Below are 22,676 nucleotides of genomic sequence, written 5' to 3' on the forward strand. Positions count from 1 at the left end.
AGATGGTAAATCTGTTATTGCAGATTAATTAATTAATCTGTATCAACAGGTTGTTATCTCAGGTGACAAAAAAGAGGATCCCAAAATCTTTGCCACTAAGATAGAAATATCTGAAAGCTAGAAAACAATCAGATAACTAGAAATTGGTGTCTGGAAGTAAAATCACATAACTAGAAATTGGTGTCTGGCAGTAAAATCACATATCTGTTGCTTTTTTAAAGATCAGAATTAAAAAAGAAAATTGAAACAGGTGAATCTAAATATAAATCTGTATATGAACTTCAGAGAAAGCAAGGCAATGGGAAGACTTCCTTAGGAAGGTGATTCTTGAAGAAAACACTGATAAAAGCAGGGGAGAAATAGCGTTTTGGCAGAAAAGGCAAACATATGTGAAGTTAATAGATGGTCAAGGGGAACGAGTACAACTCAGAGGACCCTTCTGCCAAACCAGCTTTCATAAGCCTCATCATTGTGTGTGAAAATGAGTGGTATTTTCATACCCTGCATATTTTTGTTACCACATACCAATTTCGTCTGCTTCTGTTGTACCGAAAGTTCTATGTTTAAACAAAATTCCACAAATATTAGGAGATATGCACTTGAGTTGCATATTGCTCACATTTGTGAGCAGCTCCCATTTCTCAGTTAGCCAAAATAGTGCCTTATTAGATGCTGAGATGGAGTTAGCAAAGCCTTATATAGAAAACATTGTCATTTCATCATACTCAGAATGAATAAGATATTTACGGAGATCACTAATTTTGTAGAGCAAAACACAAATCCTTATTCCTAAAGAAATTCCTCCAGAGGGGTCGACAATACTCTTTCACTATCCTGGAAGAAGATGTGGGAAGCAAATATATCTCTGTATCAATTCATCTTTTGCCTCCAAATTGGAAGTATCTATTATATAATTCCTAGAATACTTTCACTTGGTACCTGGGAGAAATTTTTCTATCAGATCGATAAGCAACCTAGGTGTTTCAATATTAAAAAGAACACATCACACATCATACTTTCTTTATACTATACTATAAGCATCTAGTCCTTAACTCAGTAATATTTGAGTATTTAGAAGGTGAAAAGTAGTTTTAGAGACACTCTCTGAAGAATAGAAGCAAAGTTTCCAAATTACCCCAGTGAAGCTTATCACTTGACTCAAGTTATTTTTAATAGGGAGAAGTTCAGATAAGTACTAGCAGGGGTGGGGGGGAAGCTAAAATATTTTATAATCTAAACTACTTGAGAAGATGTTAAGTTAAAAGTGTGAGCTGTATTTCCTTGTATCCCTGCCAGTGTGTAAAGATCTTTTTTCGTGTTTGAACAGAGCGCACAGCAATGTAAGCATTGCTTAATCATGCATCATGCAAATTTAAACACTGGCCAATTCGCTGAAATGTTTCAGACACACACGCCCACATGCATACCCTCTCGCTCACACTCACCTGTCTCCTGGGACCCACCGTTTAATGAACTGCAAGCCTGTTTGCGTCCTCTGTGCCCAAGAACTCTGTACCTGTGTACATGCAGATCAGCTGCTTGGAAACCTGGGGCGCCAGGTCACGTGATCATTGCTATGCCTGTGGAGGTGGCTTTTTCTTTTCTTTCTTACTTCTTCTGCCCTTATTTTTCTTTTAACTGGGGAAATGCTATAAGTTCACAGGTCTTTGCAAGTCCAAATCTGAACGTTTTGGACTCCTAACTTTTCACCGCTGGATTGCCTTTGGATTTATCATAGGGTACCACATCTCCTATCAAGGTTGCAGCTCCGGGCTTTTCTGATGAGCAAGGAGCTTTTGAGGCCACAGCGGAGAAAGCAAGGCCCAAGCCTGCGGAAGTCCTCCATGTCTGCAAGAACCAGGTGGCTGAGCTGGAGCTGTGGCTGCAGCAAGCCAACGTGGCATTCGAGCCGGAAACATTAGATGCAGACATGCAGCAGGTGGTGGAACAGCAGCTGGTAGGGTGCCAGGTAAGCCTAATGGGTCTGAGCTCGTGGTCTTCTTCTTCACCAATCACCTTCTAAGACTGGGTGAGTTTCTTTTAAAGCAACAGTGTGATTCTTCCTGTTACTCTGACCCCTATGTTTATCTTGGCCTCAACTTTTTGTTCTCAGGATAGTTCTTTGAAATGATTTATGTAAGCAGAGTATTTGGGGAGATAGTAGTGGGTAAGATCTCAGAATCTAGAGTTCAGATCCAGTCATTAACTATGAACTGGTAGGAGTTAACTTCTCACCTCGTTTTCCTCATAGAGTAGGTTATCTCCTAAGACTTTGTCAGGATTAAATGAGATAAATTATCTAAATCAGTGTCTGGTGTATGAAGTATATATAAAGTGCTCAATAAATACTAATTTTATGCATAATATTAAATTCTTTGAATTTTCATTCATCAGAAATGAAAATGAATATCCTGATTTGCAGGATTGCAGATACAATATAAAAGGGCTTTGCTGCCGTGTTATTACAAATGCTCCTGCTCTTGTTGGGGAGGGGCAGGAATGTAAACTTCCTTGCCTGGGAGTCATTTTGAGTAACATTTGCTGGCACAGCCCAAAGGTTGGGATCTCTGTATCCCTCCAGGGAGGGGCAAGACAGACGACACTGCAGGAGCATAATTGAGGGTCACGCATGACAGCCCAGCCCAGCCCAGCCCAGCCGAGGCGCCTCCCCCAAAGGCACTAAGACCTGCCTTGGCCAGATTGGCTCGCTTGCAGTGGCCCCAGGGACAAGGACTTCCTCTCAGAGTACCCCAAGTCACTGGCCAGCCTACAGGGAGCTCCACCCACTATATCCCATTATGGGGTTGGGGAAGACCCACCTTGGCCCGAGGCCGGCACTCCTCCCCTTTTTCCATTCAGACCCACAGTCTTACAACATCCGGTGCCTGTCCAGTGGGACCCAGGTAAGCAAGCTGGGCTTCCTTCCTTGGGCAGCTCAGCACTTCTCACCCCAAAAGTCAGTTCCGAGGGCAGATTCACTCAAATACTGGCACTGCTACATGACCTAGCTGATGAGGCGCTTGAGAGTCTGGAGAAGACAGTGTAATTCAGCACAGAGCAGTGCTACTCTAATCTGAACCTGCAGTATTCCAGATGTTGAGACCTAGCCACTTCAGGCCATTCAGAAGCCATCTGCCAATTGATTGTCCTGCTGACTGGGTAGACCCCCAGAGCCAATTCCTTGATCATTACCAAAATCTGGTCCTTGGGCCACTTGTAGTGAGTTCAAGGATGTGAGGGCTGCTCAAGGAAAAAACAGGACCGCAAGGTGGCAGTAGCTCGCAATGAGCTTTATTTGGGCAGCGTTTTGGTGGGACCTGGAGGGACTGGAAAGTCACTCATGGCAGGGGACCTTCCAGAGGCTTTGGCAAGGAGTGAGGGTGGGACCACCAGCCGGAAGGGGAGAGACAGTGGAAGTCCCAGGAGATGGACAGTCCAGAGGGGCTTGTGTCTAGGTGATGCCAGAGAGCTCTGAAGGATAGCAGAGGCTGGGGTCTTTAGAGCACCAAAGTTTGTCTTAACTATGGCTAACAGATATGGGGGTCCAGTTTTGAGTCTGGCACTAGCGAAATGTGAGCTGATATTTCTGCTGTGAAGAAATGAACAATATATGGGTCAATATACAGGGGCCAACTTTGGCTCATTTATATAACACCATGACACATACAGTTTAACTTTGAAACTTATAAAAAGCCTTACAGTGGTCTGTAAAAACACTGAGTTGCCAGAGGGAAAATGTCCAAAGGACAGGAGCAAACAGATCAGTCAAGAAAAAATTATATTCGGTAATTTAATATTTGAGAAGAATGTTTAGCCTTGATTATTAGAGACTTGTGAATCAAAACCGCTATTGTTTTGTTCCTCCATTACCTTGACAAAAATTCTATCATCCTGGAAAACTCTGGAGAAATAGATCCACTAATGTCTGTCTGATTGGTTCAATGTTTAGGGAAGTCAGCTGTCAGCAGATAAGATGTCCATCTTCTTTGACCTAATAATCCCATTACTTTAAATTTACCCTCTGAAAATAACCCAAAAGGAGAAGAATATTTATGGCTGCATTGATTACAGAAGTGAAGCACTGGAAGCAGTTTAAAGGCTTAACAATAGGGAGATTAAGAGAATTATAGAGTATTGACTTGTGGCTATTAAAATAGGAATCATTAAGTATATGTATGTAGACACATGAAAATGTATACATAAAATAGCTAAATGGAGAAAAAGAGTGCAGAATTATAGTATACTTTGTTTACAGCCACTTTAAAATCTATAGGTACATATTGTTTAAGCTTAGAAGAGTCTCTATATAGAGGATACAAGTAATTTGCTTGAATGGAGAAGTTATAAGTATGTTATGTGAAAATTTGTTTTAAGAATAGAGTTTTTCCTTAAGTTTCTCTCAAAGAACTGAACTTGTTCATAGTCACACACCATTTTAGCCCAAGCATTCACAGTGCCGGCATGTAAGGCTGAATGCTGCTGCTACACTCGTGTGCCCAGCCAGTTGACATGACTTTTGGGGCTCCTGAGCCCCAGGAGAGGGCAAACTTGATCTGTTAGGAGGAAAACAATGATGGTGACTTACTGGGAAACTTACTTCATCCTCCTGATTTATTTTTAGATCCGGGTGTAAGTTGGCCAGTTGTATCAATGACTAAGTGTTTTAGGTTCCAAATTATGTCTTCTGTAGTCGTCTTCTGATATTTGGGAAGCTTATTTGGCTTGAGAAAGCGAAGGAAAAGAGCAAAGGAAAGAATTTTCAAAGAATTCTTTTTTTATTACTACTCAGCACTTGGATTGCAACAGAAAAAGGTTAGGAAGGTGGGGAAAAAAAATAATAGTTGGCACAGACTACGTATCAAGCCCTGGCCAAAGTATGTGGATTTAACTCTAGCTTCTCAAAGTGACCTCAGGAGGTAAGTTCTGTTATTATCCCCATTTTACAGATGACTAGAGGCACAACCATACAGTATAAGGTGCCCAAATTTTCCCAGCTATGAAGTGGCAGGGCTGGGATCTGAACCCAGGCAGTCTAGTTCCTGTGTCTGTGGTCTTAACCACTATGCTATAATGGATATATTAAGCTCTGTTTTCTAAGGTGAATATAGAATCACTTGTTTTAGATTATTTTACAAGCAATTTATTTATTTACAACCGATTTGGAGTTGCTTTGGTTGTACCCTTATGGATAAGCACAGGAATTATGTGGAAGTTGTTTTTCTTTCCCCAGGGTCCCTTTCAACTTGTGTTTCTAGGACTTTATATATACACTTAGGTAGAGAGAGTGAATCTAACTTATTCTGGACTGTAACACTTGCTCAGGACCAAACCTATGATTAATTAAATGATTTTATTTCCTAGGCTATGCTAACAGAGATTGAGCACAAGGTTGCCTCTCTGTTAGAGAATTGCAAAGATCAGGGCCTGGGAGACAGTGGAACCACTCAACAGGAGGCTGAAGCACTTTCCTTGAAACTAAAAACCGTGAAGTGCAATTTGGAAAAAGTCCAGATGATGCTGCAGGAGAAATACAGTGAGAACCAGGTAAAATATGACTGTGTATAAACATGTATGTAGATACATGCATATGGTAGATCCATCAGCAAAGAGCTCTGGGTGGAGGTAAGGAAACAACTACGGAGGAATTACAGTAAGTAAGGAAGAATTATGCCTCTTGAAACTGTAAGGCTTGGTTACACTGGCTTTTGTCATTGGTTTCATTTCGCTGTGTAGTTTTCCCATCTAGGTTGTCTTTAGTGATGGTGTTGGTTTGGTTAGAGTTGGTTTGACTGGGTTGATTGTTCTTGCTGATAATGAGCTCTCTGTAAGCCTTCTTCATAAAAGAAGGATATATTTTAAAGGAATTGTGTGACTGATTGACTGGAAAAATGAAGCCTTTATAGATAAGATTAAAATTTGACAATCAGAAACACAAAAACCTGTTCCAGGGTACTTTTTGTTATTCATTTATAAATATTCACATATACTGATGAACGTATCATACAGCTAAAGTGTGCTGTGACTTTTAAAAGCATTCTGTGTATATAAATGCAAATGTTCATCTTGCGAGTAGGATCTTACTATGTAAGATTTGCATCCATACTTATGAGTTGGTAGTTTCTACTTAAGAGGACTTACATTCACAGAAATAAGATTGGCTCCAAATACACAGGCTGTATGGATCCCCTTTTATCCTAATATGTTCTCTCTCTTTTAAAACAACTATGTTTTAGACATAGGGGAAATTTGAGTTCATAAGCATAATACCATGTCTGTTTTTTATATCCATTTCACTTTGTCCTCAGTAAAAAAGTGCAATAGATTTCCTAGCTTTTAGTAACTCATTGGATGAGTTAAGTTGAGGAATGATAAAATGACCACTTAATCAAACATAGTGGTTTTTGAAGTTGTTATGAAATAAGTACATTAAATCATAGTGTATAATTCTTGTAATTAACAAAATACAGTCATTCACTTCACATAAAACTTTTCCATTGTGTAGTCACATTATTAGAACTGAAATAGGTCACCATTTTAAATAAATAGTCTGCCATCATAAAATGTTTTGCAGCATTCTACCATGCTAAAGAAATCTTCTGAGCATCAGAAAGTTCTCCAACCAGATAACCTTTCTGAATTTGAATCTGTTGTAACTGAAAGGCCACAGTTCAGCAGACAAAAAGATTTCCAGCAGCAACAGGTAATTTCAGCCCCAAACAGTTATAAAGATAAGAATAAAGCTTTCTTTATGGAATTTCCCATTGAACTAAATACTGAAAGGCCATTGGAGTGTTTTCTTACGTGACTGAATAGAAAGTGTGATGTGTGAGTGTTCCTGTGTGTGCAGCAGCTCTGAGTTTTGAGTGTTTACTGCAGTAGCTGCTTTGCTTTCATCTGCTGCAGTTGGGGATACTAGAACTTGGCTGCCTTATTAACTTGCGTCTTTTATCAAACTAAGCAAATATCTTCAGGGTGAACTTACCTTTGTAACTGCAACACTTCTTTCCCTATTGTTTCAAAATGTGTTGGTATATTTTTGGTGGTTTTCCATGTGTGTAGCATATATGTAACAATACCTGGTCATTGTGTGAATATTTTAAATAAGTTTTTGAAAAATAAAAGTTAACGAGAACAAGCAAGCAAGAAAGAGTAATAGTAAATAATGATTTAGGAAGTGATTCCAAATCAGCTGATCTCAACAGAAGAAACCCTTGGATACTAACTGAAAACCTTGATTGATTGGACTATTTGAATCTTATTCAATTATAGGTTCTGGAGTTAAAACCAATGGAACAGAAAGATTTAATCAAATTCATAGAATTTAATGCTAACAAAATATGGCCTCAGTATTGCCAACATGATAAAGATACAACTCAGACATCATCTGTGAGGTAAAATATTTTTAAAGAATCGGACATTCAGTAGTATTGTGGTTGGGAGAGTTAACAGTGTTTCTTTTAATATCACTTATAAAACATTGTCTGAATGTAATAAAATTTTTGTATGTTGATTATTCTTTTCACCATTTGTTTTCCCTTAAAAGCAGTAAGGCATCTAGCCCTGAAAATGATGCTCCAGACTTGATCTTGTCAACCCAGGGCCAAAGTGGAGATAAATGGCAATATTTACATCATGAACTTTCATCAAAAATTCAGCTCCCTCTACCTCAGCTTGTGCAGCCCCAGGTCAGTGTGTATGTGCACACAGTGTAAATAAGTGTGTTTACCTTTGAAAATCCAACGAGCATTCATTAAACACACATGTATGTTCTGCATTATTTTCAAAAAGCAGTTTATTTATTTTCAGAAGGCAAAGATGCCAGGTGGATTTTCTTACTTAGCTGTCCTCTTTTCATCTTCCTGGAAATCTGCATTAAGTGCTTCCCTTTTGTGCTTCTATAGCACTCTGGGCTTCCCTGATCATAGCTCTTACTATACTATACACCTGCGTATTTGTCTGAACTCCCCATTTGATGGCATGAGAAGAAAGACCATGTCTGCCTGATTCACATTTGAGTGCCTGGCACAGTAGTAACTGGAACACCAAAAAATCTTGGTTACTATATGTTGAATGAATAAAGGAATGAATAATATATGTAAAAAAAACTTTGAAAATGATACGTTGCTATATGAGTGTCATTCATTCATCAAAACATTATTTGGGGGCTTCCCTGGTGGCACAGTGGTTGAGAATCTGCCTGCTAATGCAGGGGACACGGGTTCGAGCCCTGGCCTGGGAAGATCCCACATGCCGCGGAGCAACTAGGCCCGTGTGCCACAACTACTGAGCCTGTGCGTCTGGAGCCTGTGCTCCGCAACAAGAGAGGCCGCGATAGTGAGAGGTCCACGCACCGCGATGAAGAGTGGCCCCCGCTTGCCACAACTAGAGAAAGCCCTCGCACAGAAATGAAGACCCAACACAGCCATAAATAAATAAATAAATAAATAAAAGCCAAGCATTAAAAAAAAAAATATATATATATATATATATATATATATATTATTTGGCATCTGCAGTGTGCTGGCCCCTTTGCCAATGGTACCTGTCTGTAGGTATTCTCACCAGCACACCTTATCACACCTGATTATTGCCATTACAAGGGTTTATTCATACTGTGCCAGCTACTGATGGATGTCTCTCTAAACAGGGAGCCCACGAGCAGAATAGCACCGTGGCTCCCAGCAGTCAAGCTTCTGCCTTTAACTTTGCACTCAAACTGCCGGGGCAAAGGTTTTCAATGGTTTCCCAATTCCCCAGTCTGGTGGGAACTTTTCCGTTCTCTTCTACTCTACCAAGAACCTTATTTGACCAATTAAAGTTGAATCAAATTCATTGGTAGGATTTTAGTCTTGGTTTCTCCTTGTCATATACACTATAACATGTAATATATCATTCTTTTTCCAGCAATAGAACAACATCCCTTGTTCTCCACCCTTCCACCCCAGCAGAGTCATCTACCATCCCATCCTGTTCCTTTATATATGTTAGTTTTCCAATTTGGGAAAGATATTAGGTCTGAATCATTCTCCCTTCTGAAGTCACAGCTCATTTTCAGTACTTATTTAGCTTTTCAATAACAAATCAAGATACAAATCTGTCCCTGGAGGTGACTGTATTCTATTGTAAGAGTTGGCTGTATGCCAGGAGTCTACCAATAAATGGGAAAAGAAACAGCTAACCTTGGAACACAGATAGATAGCATCCCTACAAATTGAAAGATTAGGGGTTTTATTCTATTTTTCAAATTATACTTTGTTTCCCCTCGTTTTGTTATCTAAATGGACCCTCAAGTGTCTGTGTAAAGCCTGTCATGACTTTTCAAAGCCATCCAAAATATTTAAATTTTAATTTAATTATTTTTTTCTTGTAAATGACAAGATAGACAAAAAACACTTTCCAAGAAGGTAAACTTGGAAGATAGCATGTTAAGGCATTTTTGATGTTTTATGTTAACACTCACAGGATCTCAAACTGTTTGTAATAGGGTTTCCCTTTTTCAAATAGGTTGCCACAAATATGAGTGTTCTACCCAGTGTGACTATATATAACTTTAGATACCCAACAGCTGAAGAACTGAAAACTTATACCACCCAACTTGAAGACCTCCGTCAAGAAGCAAATAATCTTCAGACACAGGTAGCAGCTGCATGTTATATATTTTCCTCATTGCAATAACAAAAATGAGGGGAAATGTGATATTGTAAATTGGTCGTACTTTTCTTTACTGAACAAATAATAGGACACATAATGGAATGAGTCCTAGAATTGCAAATAGGATTTATCTCTCTTACTGACTCTGGTAAATTTGGTAGTGGTTGCGTAGAATACCATGTGCATAGGCTTCTAAACCTGGGTCCAGGATTGGCAGGAACAAGGATCTTGATTGATTAGTACTGTCTGCAGTGGGGCTCTGAGATTGCAAGGGTGAGAAGGGAGGGAGGGAGTAACTGCAAGGTTTCCAACCTTGAGTAGGCTTAACACTGAGGTGGTGTGCGGGATAGCTTAGGTACTCATCAAAGAACAGAGCAGGAAACAGCCCAAATTGGGGTAATCAGTAGCTTCGGCAGGCTCCTAGTTTACTTATAGTCACCAGGCTGTACCATTGCCGTACCATGCCTACCTTTAAGATGTTGTACCTTTTTCTAATGAACCCTTCAAGTCTCTTGACTTCTTCTCCTTCTCCAGGCCATACTTGATTTCATTAACCCACTTTCTCCTATGTTAAAATATGGGAGGCGGAGAACAGTGGGAAGAGGGATAGTGTGATTTATCTGGGACCGCACTTCCACCTGATGGCCCCACTAAAGAAGTCCTTCATCTTTTGATTTACCTTTTAATTCCATTCAGTAGTCAACTCACTACCTAACACTGAGTTTCTTAAACTTGTTTCTCTCAGAGTTAACATCTTAATTTATTTATTCTGCTACCTAGTTCACAATGCATTTGAAATGACTAACTATAAAAAAAAAGCATAACATAAATTGTAAACTATAATAGAAACCAGGGAAAATGTAGGCTTAGGAAGGCGAGGAATCTTAGTGATTTTTATTTTTCCTTTTTTCCTCTTGATTTAGGAAAACGTTTCAGAAGAAACATATGCGAATTTGGATAAGAAATTACTTGAACTCTTTCTGACCCTCAGTCAGTGCCTGGGCAGTGTGGAGGAGATGCTGCAGACCCCTTGGCTCTTGAGAGGGGATGTCGGTGCCCAGCAGGTGCACTACGAGGTAGGGAGCATCCATCAAGCCCATGTGTTGGCCATTACCACAGGCAGCCCACTAGTTAACTAGGGCTGAAACCTCTCAAGGCCAGACCTTGTTCACAGTGTCTTTCTTCCTCTCCACTTTGCAGACTCTGGCTCTTGAGCTGAAAAAACTTTGCTTAGCTATGAGTGACAAGAAGAATGATATTTCAAAAGCCATGACTTGGCCTGGCAAGAATGCCAGCCTGTTCCTTGACTGTTTTGATAACCTCCAAGTCTACCTGGAGCACATCCAGGCTGCAACTGCCTCTAGGAGCAAGTCCCTGAAAGCTGGCCTCGACTATAACCGCAGTTATCAGGTATGGGTCTGGGTGTTTGGCTGCTCTGACACTGTTTTAGGTCATAGCATGGACCTCTAATTTCCATTCATTCCTATTCCTGGCAGCATTCATGAGTGGGAATTGCTAAGGAAAGCGATGACCCTCTTTCTATGAAGGTCTTTAAGTTAGTTCAGCTGCTCATGGTGGGAGACCATTTGAAAGTGACGTCCTTTCCAAACTCTCGGGTATGAATTTGTTAGGTTGAGCTAAAGTAATGTTTCTTTCCTGCATTACATTCAGCCACTTAAAGAGCGTCACCTGGCAGGATTTCTAGGTAAGGGGAGCCATTACAGTTGTTTTGTTTTGTTTTGCGGTACGCGGGCCTCTCACTGTTGTGGCCTCTCCCGTTGCGGAGCACAGGCTCCGGACGCGCAGGCTCAGCGGCCATGGCTCACAGGCCCAGCCGCTCCACGGCATGTGGGATCTTCCTGGTCCGGGGCACGAACCCGTGTCCCCTGCATCGGCGGGCGGACTCTCAACCACTGCGCCACCAGGGAAGCCCGCCATTACAGTTCTTGAGCAAAGGAATGACAGTCTGTGTACATTTCCGGCAGATCCATGTGGCAGTTGTCTAATGGGGATTAGAGCAGAGACTTGAAGCAGGTGGACTAGTTAGGAAGCTACTGAAAACTATCTAATGAGAGAAAAATGAAACAGAACATCACTTAGGAAGGAGTCTTGCCCATAAAATCAAACCTGAATCTGATCAAGCCTCTAGAATCCAAGTCAAATAGACACAAGGGAGGAACATGTTGAGCAGCACCAAGGGAATGCAGTCAGCCAGGCCCAGGCAGTGGCAAGCTGCATAGAATGTGTGTATGTGTGCTTTTTTCCACGACCAGCCCGCCACCCCAACACCAAAAACTCCAAAAAAACAACAAAAGAGAGAGATGGGCAGGGAGCCTGCAGATTACAAGGGACTTGTTAATCCATTGCAGCCTATTGGACCTCATTTAGATCCCGGTTCCAACAAGCCAAAAGGAAAAAGTATAGTCAATTAGAGAAACGTGAACCCTGCCTACACAGTTAATAATACTAAGGAATTATTATTGATTTGTAGTATTTTTAAAGGGAGGAATCTTTATCTTTTAGGAAATACATTCTGAAACATATACTAGTGAAATAATATGGTATCTGGGATTTGCTTCCAAATAATCTGAGGGAAGGAAGGTTAGGTACAGTCAAGAAAGCTCAGGGGAGGGTGCAGAAGAGAGACGACCAGCCCCAAGTCAGTAATTGTTAAAGCTGGATGGATGTTGGTAATGCAGGGATTCCACCTATTTTGGCATATGTTTGAAATTTCTTATAGCACAGAAACTGAAGGACAACTGAATTTTTAAAAAGGTACTGAAGGCCTAAGTGAGATTCTCACTGTTTCCTGCATTTATCTTTTTATACAGAATGAAATAAAGCGATTATATGATCAACTTATTAAGAATAAAACATCTTTACAACAATTTCTGAACGAAATTAGTGGCCAGAGTATTGATGAACAGCTTCAGGTAATCAAGTCAAAATAATTCAAACTGACTTAACCTTGAACCAGAGAGTCTTGTGTATAAGCTGTGTTTCTGAATCACTTCCCGAAATATAAGTTTGTTTAGTGTTGGAAAGGGTATTGAGAAATGAAACCCTCACCCTCTTTTTTTTTTAAATTAATTAATTAATTTATTTATTTATTTGGTTGCACCGGGTCTTAGTTGTGGCAGGTGGGCTCCTTAGTTGCGGCTCCAGGGCTCCTCCTTAGTTGGCATGCGAACTCTTAGTTGCGGCATGCATGTGGGATCTAGTTCCCTGACCAGGGATCGAACCTGGGTCCCCTACATTGGGAGCTCAGAGTCTTATACACTGTGCCACCAGGGAAGTTCCCCCTCACCCTCTTTGTAGGAGTGCCAATTAGTCTAGCATCTAGGGATCATTTGTCTACATATCAAAACTTTAAGCCTAAATGCTCTTCCATACAGCAGCTCTTTCACTCCATTTATCCAGCAAGTATTAATTGAGGACCTACTATGTTCAGGCACTTCTCTAGGTACTGGACTTGCACTTATCCTAAAGAAAAAGGCAAGTGCATAAAGATAAATATGTTTATGAATATTCAGGGATGAACCTAGCTGCACTGCTTGAATTAAAGACTCTAAATAGCCCAAAAGTCCGTTAAGAGCAGACTGTTGCTAAAGCAGTGAGCAGCCTTACAATGGTATACTATATGTCCATTTAAAAGGCTCCAGATAACGTTTGTACTGATGTGAAGAGATGCTGAGGAGCTTGTAAGTGAGGAATGCAAATTGCAGAACACAATGATGTGTGCAATCTATTGTGTTTCAGGATGTGCACTCTACCTCTATTCAGTACATGCTTTGAACACATTAGGAACAAACTGTCAACTGTGGATCTTTGGGGAAAATGGAGAGGATAGAGAAGTGGGACTTTCACTTTTCCCTTAATTCTTTTCTATACTGTTTAATTCTTTTTAAATGAATATGTAGACTCCTTATTAAAGGGTTTTACTTTTTTGTATTGTCTCTCGCTCTAGAAAGCAGATGCATATACAGTGGAGCTGCAGAACTCTGAGAGCCGAGTGGCAAAACTAAGAGACGAAGGGGAGAGGCTTCATTTACCTTCTGTTCTACTCCAGGAGGTTTACAAATTAGAGGTATGTCTGAGCAGAAAACATAACTATGAATTATAAAGAGTATTACTCTTATAATTTACTCTCCGTGAATTACTATGATTGTAAAGAATAAGACTTTTTTCTTCTACCAAGGGAATTTAGATATGTTCTTCATTTGGGTTATTTTCATGGTTGGATGGAAAAGTCTGTGCACACCTGCTCTTTCTTTTCAGGATGTACTCGACAGAATGTGGGGAATCCTGAGAGCCAGGTACACAAAACTCAGCAGCCCTTTCATCACTGAGAGCCAGCAAGATGCTTTGTTGCAAGGCATGGTAGAACTGGTGAATATCGGAAAGGAAAATCTTGCTCGTGACCACTTACAACAAACCAAAAGTAAAGTTGCCTTACAGGCTCAAATACAGAATCACAAGGTAAGACACGTGGGTCAGATCACCTTTTCATAGACTTTAAGTTTTTCTGAGTGTGAACTAAGAGCATCCGTTTTCTTCCTTGGTGAAATTTACATCATTCCTTCATTCTTTTAACAAACATCTATTACAGTGCTCACTGTGTACCAGGAACCCTGCTAAGCTCGTAAGAATATGATTGTGAGTGAAAACAGACATAGTTCCTAATGTTTATGGAGCTTTCAGTTGATTGAGAAGACATTATTTGTCAAGGAGTCATTCAAACAAATTTAAAATTAAACTTGGCATACACACTTTAAGAACATTTAATAGAGGGAATTGAATTCGGGGGTTAGGAGAGGCTTTACTGAGAACTGAAATCAAAAGAAATATTTAAATTACGTAAATGTATGTCTAGCGTAATGCTACAATAAATCCTTTTGTTTTCCATTTGTTTCATTAAATAAACCCTCATGATCATCAACAAGAGGTATGCAGTAATTAAGTGCTGATAATAAGAATGTATAAGACAGAGTTCATGCCTTCAATAAGCTGAAGTCTAGGCTTTTGATTAAGTAGACCTTAGTCTAAGAAAAATTCAGAGGTAAATATTGTATAAAGGATGGCGGGAAAGAGGAGAAAATATATTAACTGATATATACAATGTGTCAGACCTTATGCTAGATACTTTTATAAACCCTTGTATGTATCCTTTTCAAGGAACAAGAGAAGGGATTCTCCTAATAAGTCCCCTCCAAACAACTAGAGGGGGCAGCTGACTATAAATAGAGAGCCATGTGAGGGAAAGCCTTCCTCTTTAAAGGTCTTAAAGTGCTATTCTGGGAGCTTTTACCAACCACAATCCCAACAGACCCCATCAGCGAATTCCCTTTAGTTAACTATTTTATTGTGTAGAAGTTAGAACCAGAGTTTAGGAGCCCCTGGCTCTTGAATATGTGAGTTTCTTGGGCTCACACAACTATCCATCCAATTTATCATCTTGAAACTAATTAGCCACCTCAGTGGCTTTACCACTTTTTGTAAAGTTTCTTAAAACTTGGAATAACTGATATAGGAAGATCTCACTGGAAATTTAAATTGACTAATTAATCATGTTTGCCCTTTATTATTATTATTTTTTTTTTTTTGCCGTACGCGGGCCTCTCACTGTTGTGGCCTCTCCCGTTGCGGAGCACAGGCTCCGGACGCGCAGGCTCAGCGGCCATGGCTCACGGGCCCAGCCGCTCCGCGGCATGTGGGATCTTCCCGGACCGGGGCACGAACCCGTGTCCCCTGCATCGGCAGGCAGACTCCCAACCACTGTGCCACCAGGGAAGCCCCATGTTTGCCCTTTAATATGGACTGTTTTGTGGAAAATATTACCTAGGGTAATTTTTCTTTGTGATTTGTTAAAATTCCATTCGTACTCAAAGACTATGGACACATAGACAATTTTTATTTTGTTTTCTCGTGTGTTTGACTCTACATGGCTGTCCTGGGATTTTGGATTAAAAAGTAAATGACACTCTCACATGTTGAAGTAACTTGAATTTTAAGATTTTTCACAATGTAAAAATAAGTAAATATTAAACTCTTCCTCATTTCACAGCTTTTTTTCCGGAAGCTTGTTGCTGACATGCTGTTGATCCAAACATACTCCAACAAAATGCTTCCTCCTTTATTGCAAAAGAAAGAGACATTTTGGGCAGAACAAGAAAAGGAAGTTAAATTACTAGAAGAAAAGTCACACCAGTGTGGAATAAAGCTGCAAAGTTTATTGCAGGTATGTGGCTTTCATAAATTTTGTACTTAAGCCGGGAATTCTGGATTTTCAACCATCACCTCTAGGTTTGAAAACAAGTATCTGGTTATTATTAAGCAGTAGTTAAGTGGGCACCAGCAGTGAGGAATGTGGAATCCTGTTCCAGCTCTGACTGCTACTCCCGGAATGAAATATTAGCTGAGATTTCTTATATGTTGGTTAGGGATGGCACAGCATCTTTCTACCTTCTAGCTTTGTGTACAAATAAACAAAATGGAAAGCACTTTGAGATCTTGAATGAGATCATTTGATGAAATAGTCAGTGGTTCAGAAATTGTGCATCCCGAAGAGGACAAGCCCAGATGTTCTGTTGCTGAAGTGGATTCATAACAGTCCTGTCCCGATTCAAAGAAAAAAATTAAGCTTACATAAAGCTCTTTCTCAATTTTAAGGTTTATTTCCCCTTTAACTTCTTAAACACGGTGGATGTTAGTACATACAGGAAATAAACAAAAAACAAAGAAATATTCAACTTTTTTTTTTTAATTTATTTTCTTTTTGGCTGCATTGAGTCTTCGTTGCAGCACGCGGGCTTTCTCTAGTTGCGGCGAGCGGGGGCTACTCTTCATTGCAGTGCGTGGGCTTCTCGTTGCAGTGACTTCTCTTGTGGAGCACGGGCTCTAGGCTCACAGGCTTCAGTAGTTGTGGCACGTGGGCTCAGTAGTTGTGGCTCGCGGGCTCTAGAGCGCAGGCTCAGTAGTTGTGGCGCACGAGCTTAGTTGCTCCGCGACATGTGGGATCTTCCCAGACCAGGGATCAAACCCGTGTCCCCTGCACTGGCAGGCGGATTCCTAACCACTGCGCCACCAGGAAAGTTCCAGTATTCAACTTTTTAATGTGATAATAAACTATGGTATTATTTTATGCTAATAAAAGTAATTTTCTAGTTAGTGTGTCAAGTTGATATTTATAGTAATAGTTCATCATATTTATAAAAAAGACTCCATGAGGGACTTCCCTGGCAGTCCAGTGGTTAAGACTCCACGCTTTCACTGCAGGGGGCACAGGTTTACTCCCTGGTCAGGGAACTAAGATCTCACATGCTCTGTGGCACAGCCAAATAAATAATAAATAAGTTAAAAAAAAAAAACAAAAAAACGACTCCATGAACCCAGTGAGTGCCCCTAACAGCCATGTCACCTGCTGTTTCACTAGCTATGAGAATTACTAAGGTGGTTAATTTTCCAGCAGGTAAGATTTCATGTCCCTAAGTCAGCTCTGTAGAGTGCTGAGACCCTAGGGGTGGGCTTCTATGGAAATGGAGAGAGCTAGGACAAGGCAGACTCAGGCTAAGGCAGTAGTTACTCCCCTGATGACGCGTAAGCCCATAACTTCTCAAACAGCTTCTTCAAGCAGCACGGTAGGGTAACGGTTTGGGTTGTGTTTGTTGGGTAATGTTCGTGGGACTGGGGATTGGAGCAGGGAGCGTTGGGAGAAGCCTAACAGAAGCTTCTGTTGAAAAAGACTTTACAAGTTAGCCCCTTCCTTTCCAAGTAAGAGAAAGGCTCTGAGGTCTCCACAGATGTGCATGCTGAGAGTATCACTTTAACTTAATCCTATTATTCCCTACTCGATTTGACGAGACAAGCATAAAACCCTAATACCAACTGGGTTTTTTAAAACCTTCTCCACAAAGCAGTGGAAGTGGAGTTGTTTCCCACCAGACACTGAGCTCTTACTAGGGTGGGTTATATCTCAGAAACCCCTGGAATCTGTGCTTTAATTTTGTACGGTCTCAGAGCTCATTTTTGTTTTTAGGATTAATTTTGTCATTATCTGGAACTAATCTAGAAAAAGCCCCCTGCTGATCATGTGTTCTTAATTCTTTAGAAATGGGAAGAGTTTGATGAAAACTATGCATCTCTTGAAAAGGACCTGGAAATTCTTGTATCTACGTTGCCCTCTGTGAGTTTGGTGGAAGAGACGGAGGAAAGATTAATGGAAAGGATTTCATTTTACCAGGTATTTTGCTTCCACTTAAGCCGCCAAAGTCATTGTCTGTAGCACTTTGTGTTTTTATTGTGTTTTGACTAAATTACTTGACTTTGAAGGTGAATGATTTAGATTGAAATGAAATATCATTCCTCACACAACTCACAGTGAGACATATTTGGGGTAACTGCAGATTTACTTGTGGGCTTCTTGACATAACCACGTGTCTGACGTGGAGTCGGGACCTTGGTTTGAGTCCTGGCTCTCACTTATCACTTCGTCAACTTTCTGTCTCTAAGCCTCAGTGTCTTTATCTGTAGCACGTAGGTAATCAAGCTGGTGCTACCAGTCTCTGGAGGTGGATGTCAGTGGGTGTGGACATGAGCTAAAGTATGGGAAGAACTTTGTAAACCACAGGCCTCTGAACATATTTTTAGTTTTATGACAACAGTGAAGCCCTGACTGGACATAGCCTATGAGACAAACAATAATCTGTTACCTGCCACCAGCGTTATAAAGAGACTTCAAACTTGAAATTTTTTCTTGTGTAATGTTTGATATTGTTATTATCAAAGTCTCTGTGTCTCAAATTTCAATGCCATAGAAAAGATAAAACCTTAAAATGGTTTTCAAGTGGTATTGAAAACATGACCAACAAGATAAAAACAAGTTTTAAATATTTTCTGCAGAAACTGAAAATACTTAGTTTTAACTTTAGAATGTATGTGGTCAGAATCTGAGTTGGGCAGCTAGAGGTTGCTATCAAATATCAACTTTAAAACTTCAAAGGCAGGTTTGTTGCCGGACCAGACCGGATGGAAGAAGAAGGCATGGAATACTTGGCAGGGTCCTACCATTCCTTGGAGGCACTTAAGCTCCTGTAAGGAACATTTTTCAGAGGCTGGAATGCTGTAGTTATGCTCTCTAGGTGTCTTGAAAGCTGCCACTGATGTCTTTGCCATCTTGTCATATTGAGTTGAACTCAGAGATAAAGCTGAATCTTTTGGGGGCGGGAAGCTGCTCTTTAATTCTTTGTTAGCCTAGGGGTGCAGAAGGTACCATCTGAACAGCTGAAAGGATGCAGCTGAAAACAGATCGGTTTTAAACCTTCTTATATTAAGAAACAGTTCATATTAGCCAACCTGATGGAAGCCTGATTATTTCCCCAAGAGTAGCTGTATACCTTAAACCATAACCTGTGATTCTGTTAAGTTAGAAATATTTTAAAAATCAAAATAATTGTTCTAAGACTTTTAAATACATTTGCCAGACTAAAAGAAGACAGATATCTAGTAAAGCCCATCTCACTGATAGCGTTCCTTAGGTCATTATCGTCTTCTGCGTCATGGAGAGGTTTGTGTGTATCTTGATCAGGGGACGTCTGTGGGCCGGGAATGTAGGGTCAGTCCGTTGCATGGCCTCTGGTGTTGAACAAGCTGTGTTCCAATGCCGGTTGACACCTCACTGACCGAGTGACCAGTGCATTCTGACTCCCGTGTATAAAATGGGAAAATTAAAACTTCTCAGATATGAGGGCAACCCATGAAACAATAGCATTTCCATGTAACTGTAACAAAAGATATTTTGAAAAAAAAAAAACTTCTCAGAGATGCTCTTAAGATGAAGTGTCTCACACTGAAGGCTTAGAAAATTAGAACCTTTTTTTTTTAAACTAATGTTGGACATTTTATTCTAGCCTGTGGACTCAGGCAGGCAGAAGGAGTTGCAGCTAGGAGTGGTGGAAAGGGCATTGGAGGTAGACTTTTTTATTAATTTTTTAAAAAGCTTAAGTTAATTGGAAAATAGCAAATGCTCTGTTTTGATCATAATTTATTTTTTAAGATTAAATTTAAGTAACTGTCAGGATATGTGTCATTAGCTGAACCCAACTGCAGAAGATAATTGCCTTTAGACAGAGTTCTCTTCAGGGGGTCATTGCATTCACAGTTCTGAAGATTTTTTTTTTTTCATGAAGTTGAATTAGCAATGTGTTGTTTTCATTTATTCTTCTAAAATCCTCTTCTTTTCTCCCTCCTGAATCCTTATATCCAGAAGACTCAAAAGGAGCTTTTCCCCCTACTGTTTGGGTCTAAAAGATGATAAAGAAATGTTTTCTTATTTATCCCTTTCATACCTAGGCCGCAATGTAAAATGCTTCCAGGTGCCCAGGCAGGAGAACGGAAATAAGGGTCACTGACTGGGTGGACAGTTGGAGGGCTGGTGGGGACATTGGTGGAGGAGAACCCAGGAGAACAGCCTCTTCCAAAGGAGCTTGCTAGAGCTTCCTGTTTTCCCCGAGTCACAGGAAATCTTGATTTCTATGTAAAATTTCTTGATTTTCAGAATAAGCTTTAAGTCACACAAAACCTCTCTGCAAGCTCTGCACCCTGTAGACCATCACCTTTTTAGTTTCTAGGTGAAAGAAGTAACGATCAGATCTAAATCTGTGAATTTTCATTTTATATTGCATGTATAATCTGTGCAGTAGAAATGCATTGGACACTCTCATCGTGAAAGATAATTAATAATCCATTAATCATGTTTGTTCAGCCAGACTGCAAGAGTCTTGAGGGTTTGGAAAGTGTTACTGTTTCTTCAGTAGCCTCTACTGTAGGTTCTTCATGAAGTATTTGTGAATTGACTGGCTGATTTAATTTTTAAATAATTCATTCTATGACTTTATTTTTATTAGCAAATAAAAAGAAACATCGATGAGAAGCATGCCCGGCTTTACCAGACTGTGAATGAAGGCAAACAGCTGGTGGTCTCCGTGAGCTGTCCTGAACTAGAGGGCCAGATTGCAAAACTGGAAGAGCAGTGGTTGTCCCTAAACAAAAAAATTGATCATGAACTACACAGACTACAAACGCTTCTCAAGCATCTGCTCAGGTGTGGTTTCTTAGGGATTGATTGGCATCAGAAAAAGACCTCAGAGGGATTCTGCAGTCAACCAGATTTTACATGCCGTCCCCCTGTTGTATGGTTTTTGACAGTCTAAAGCAGTTGAGTCCCTCTTCCAGGCTAAATGGGAACTAGAGTCTCTGATGCTAGTTTGCAAGACTCAGGATAATGTGTAATCAGTCCTGTGGAAACTAGGAATTATGTTATAAAATTATACACATGTTACCTTTATGCCATGATGTTGCTCTTTCCTACACTCTTCCAAAATTTTTTTAAATCTTAAAAATAATTTTAGCTAATGGAATAGTTTGGAAAAGTCTTTGGAGTTCTTCAAAGAATTTTTTTGCTTTAACGGATCAAATCTTTAAAAAAATTTTTTTTCATTTTGTATTGAAGTATACTTGATTTACAATGTTGTGTTAGTTTCTGGTGTATATAGCAAAGTGATACATAATACATGTTCAGTAATATATGTTCAGTTGTATATATAATACATAGATTCTTTTTCATATTCTTTTCCATTGTGGTTTATTATAGGATACTGAATATAGTTCTGTATGCTTTATAGTAGGACCTTGTTGTTTATCTATTTTATATATAATAGTATGTATTTGTTAATCCCAAACTCCTAATTTATCCCTCCCCATCCCTTTCCCCTTTGGTGGCCATAAGTTTGTTTTCTATGTCTGTGAGTCTGTTTTTGTATTGTAAATAAGTTCATTTTTATCATATTTTATTTATTTATTTATTTATTTATTTATTTTTTTTTTTTTTGTTTTTTTTTTTGAGTTACGCGGGCCTCTCACTGTTGTGGCCTCTCCCGTTGTGGAGCACAGGCTCTGGACACGCAGGCCCAGCGGCCATGGCTCACAGGCCCAGCCGCTCCGCGGCATGTGGGATCTTCCCGGACCGGGGCACGAACCCGTGTCCCCTGCATCGGCAGGCGGACTCTCAACCACTGCGCCACCAGGGAAGCCCCATTTTTATCATATTTTAGATTCCACATATAAGTGATATCACATGGTATTTGTCTTTCTCTTACTTCATTCTTGAAACCCTTGAAGAAGGTAGAAAACATAGAACATTTAACCTCATTTTCTTTCCCACCTCTTAGGGAGGCTGTCTTAGCCTAGAGAAGTTTAGAAGTTACAAGAGGGACAGCATTTTGCTTGGATATTTTCATTCCATCAGATAAATATATTGGCATCCAGCCAATAGCAATTTGCTATTATACAACTTATACCAATGCTGGTTATATTTTTACTGTACACAAATCTATGGAGGACGTTTGATGAATAAAAATAATTTCTGTCCTTACCTATGGGTTTACTTTTGTATAGCTGTAATAAACTTTTAAAAGGCTATTTTAGACTTTAAAATGCCTCTTTGTTCTTGATTAGTCATTATAGAGTCATAGAAAATGACAGGAGCATCAGATTTGGAACCTGGGATTAAACAGGGTATAATTCTTTTAAAAAATCATGATTTTTCTGAATAATAGGATTGGTCAACACAAGAAAACAAATGGTGAAACAGAAGAAAATATACAGGGGATGCAATCATTTCTAATTTCCTTTCTCTCCCACTTTGCTCCTATTAGTTATAACAGAGATTCAGATCAGTTAACCAAGTGGTTGGAATCTTCTCAGCAAACTCTGAACTACTGGAAAGAGCAGTCCCTCAATGTGTCTCAGGACTTGGACACAATCAGAAGCAACATAAACAATTTTTTTGTAAGTTGTAATACAATAGGCTCAGGTAATTGTTGGTTAGAAAAAAATATCGGGGGAAAATTAGGAGAGTTGGTTTGATAGTTTCCATAATCATTTGTAGATAAGGGGTAAAACTTGGGCTAATAGCAGCTGCATTCTTCAAACTTAGAACTATTTGTTTATACTATTGATTTATATGCTTA

The 22,676-nt window shown here is 39.8% G+C and overlaps 1 protein-coding gene across 11 annotated transcripts in view; it reads left to right on the top strand.

The window, feature by feature from the left end:
• SYNE2 (spectrin repeat containing nuclear envelope protein 2) overlaps window positions 1-22,676 on the top strand; it is a 351,205-nt gene that overhangs the window by 251,124 nt on the left and 77,405 nt on the right. For 9 of the 11 annotated variants that reach the window (XM_081228103.1, XM_081228110.1, XM_081228112.1 and 6 more), the window contains 15 exons: window positions 1,739-1,969; window positions 5,362-5,544; window positions 6,572-6,700; window positions 7,270-7,391; window positions 7,544-7,685; window positions 9,505-9,636; window positions 10,575-10,727; window positions 10,852-11,061; window positions 12,483-12,584; window positions 13,619-13,738; window positions 13,930-14,130; window positions 15,716-15,889; window positions 17,759-17,890; window positions 20,553-20,749; window positions 22,362-22,494. In XM_081228103.1, the coding sequence (XP_081084229.1) occupies window positions 1,739-1,969; window positions 5,362-5,544; window positions 6,572-6,700; window positions 7,270-7,391; window positions 7,544-7,685; window positions 9,505-9,636; window positions 10,575-10,727; window positions 10,852-11,061; window positions 12,483-12,584; window positions 13,619-13,738; window positions 13,930-14,130; window positions 15,716-15,889; window positions 17,759-17,890; window positions 20,553-20,749; window positions 22,362-22,494 (2,361 nt within the window). The remainder of the gene's footprint in view (window positions 1-1,738; window positions 1,970-5,361; window positions 5,545-6,571; window positions 6,701-7,269; window positions 7,392-7,543; window positions 7,686-9,504; window positions 9,637-10,574; window positions 10,728-10,851; window positions 11,062-12,482; window positions 12,585-13,618; window positions 13,739-13,929; window positions 14,131-15,715; window positions 15,890-17,758; window positions 17,891-20,552; window positions 20,750-22,361; window positions 22,495-22,676) is intronic. The other 2 variants (XM_081228111.1, XM_081228104.1) reach the window with 2 other exon arrangements.

This window comes from Mesoplodon bidens (genome assembly GCF_964165515.1).
Source record: "Mesoplodon bidens genome assembly, chromosome: 3".
NCBI classification, from domain to species: Eukaryota; Metazoa; Chordata; class Mammalia; order Artiodactyla; family Ziphiidae; genus Mesoplodon; species Mesoplodon bidens.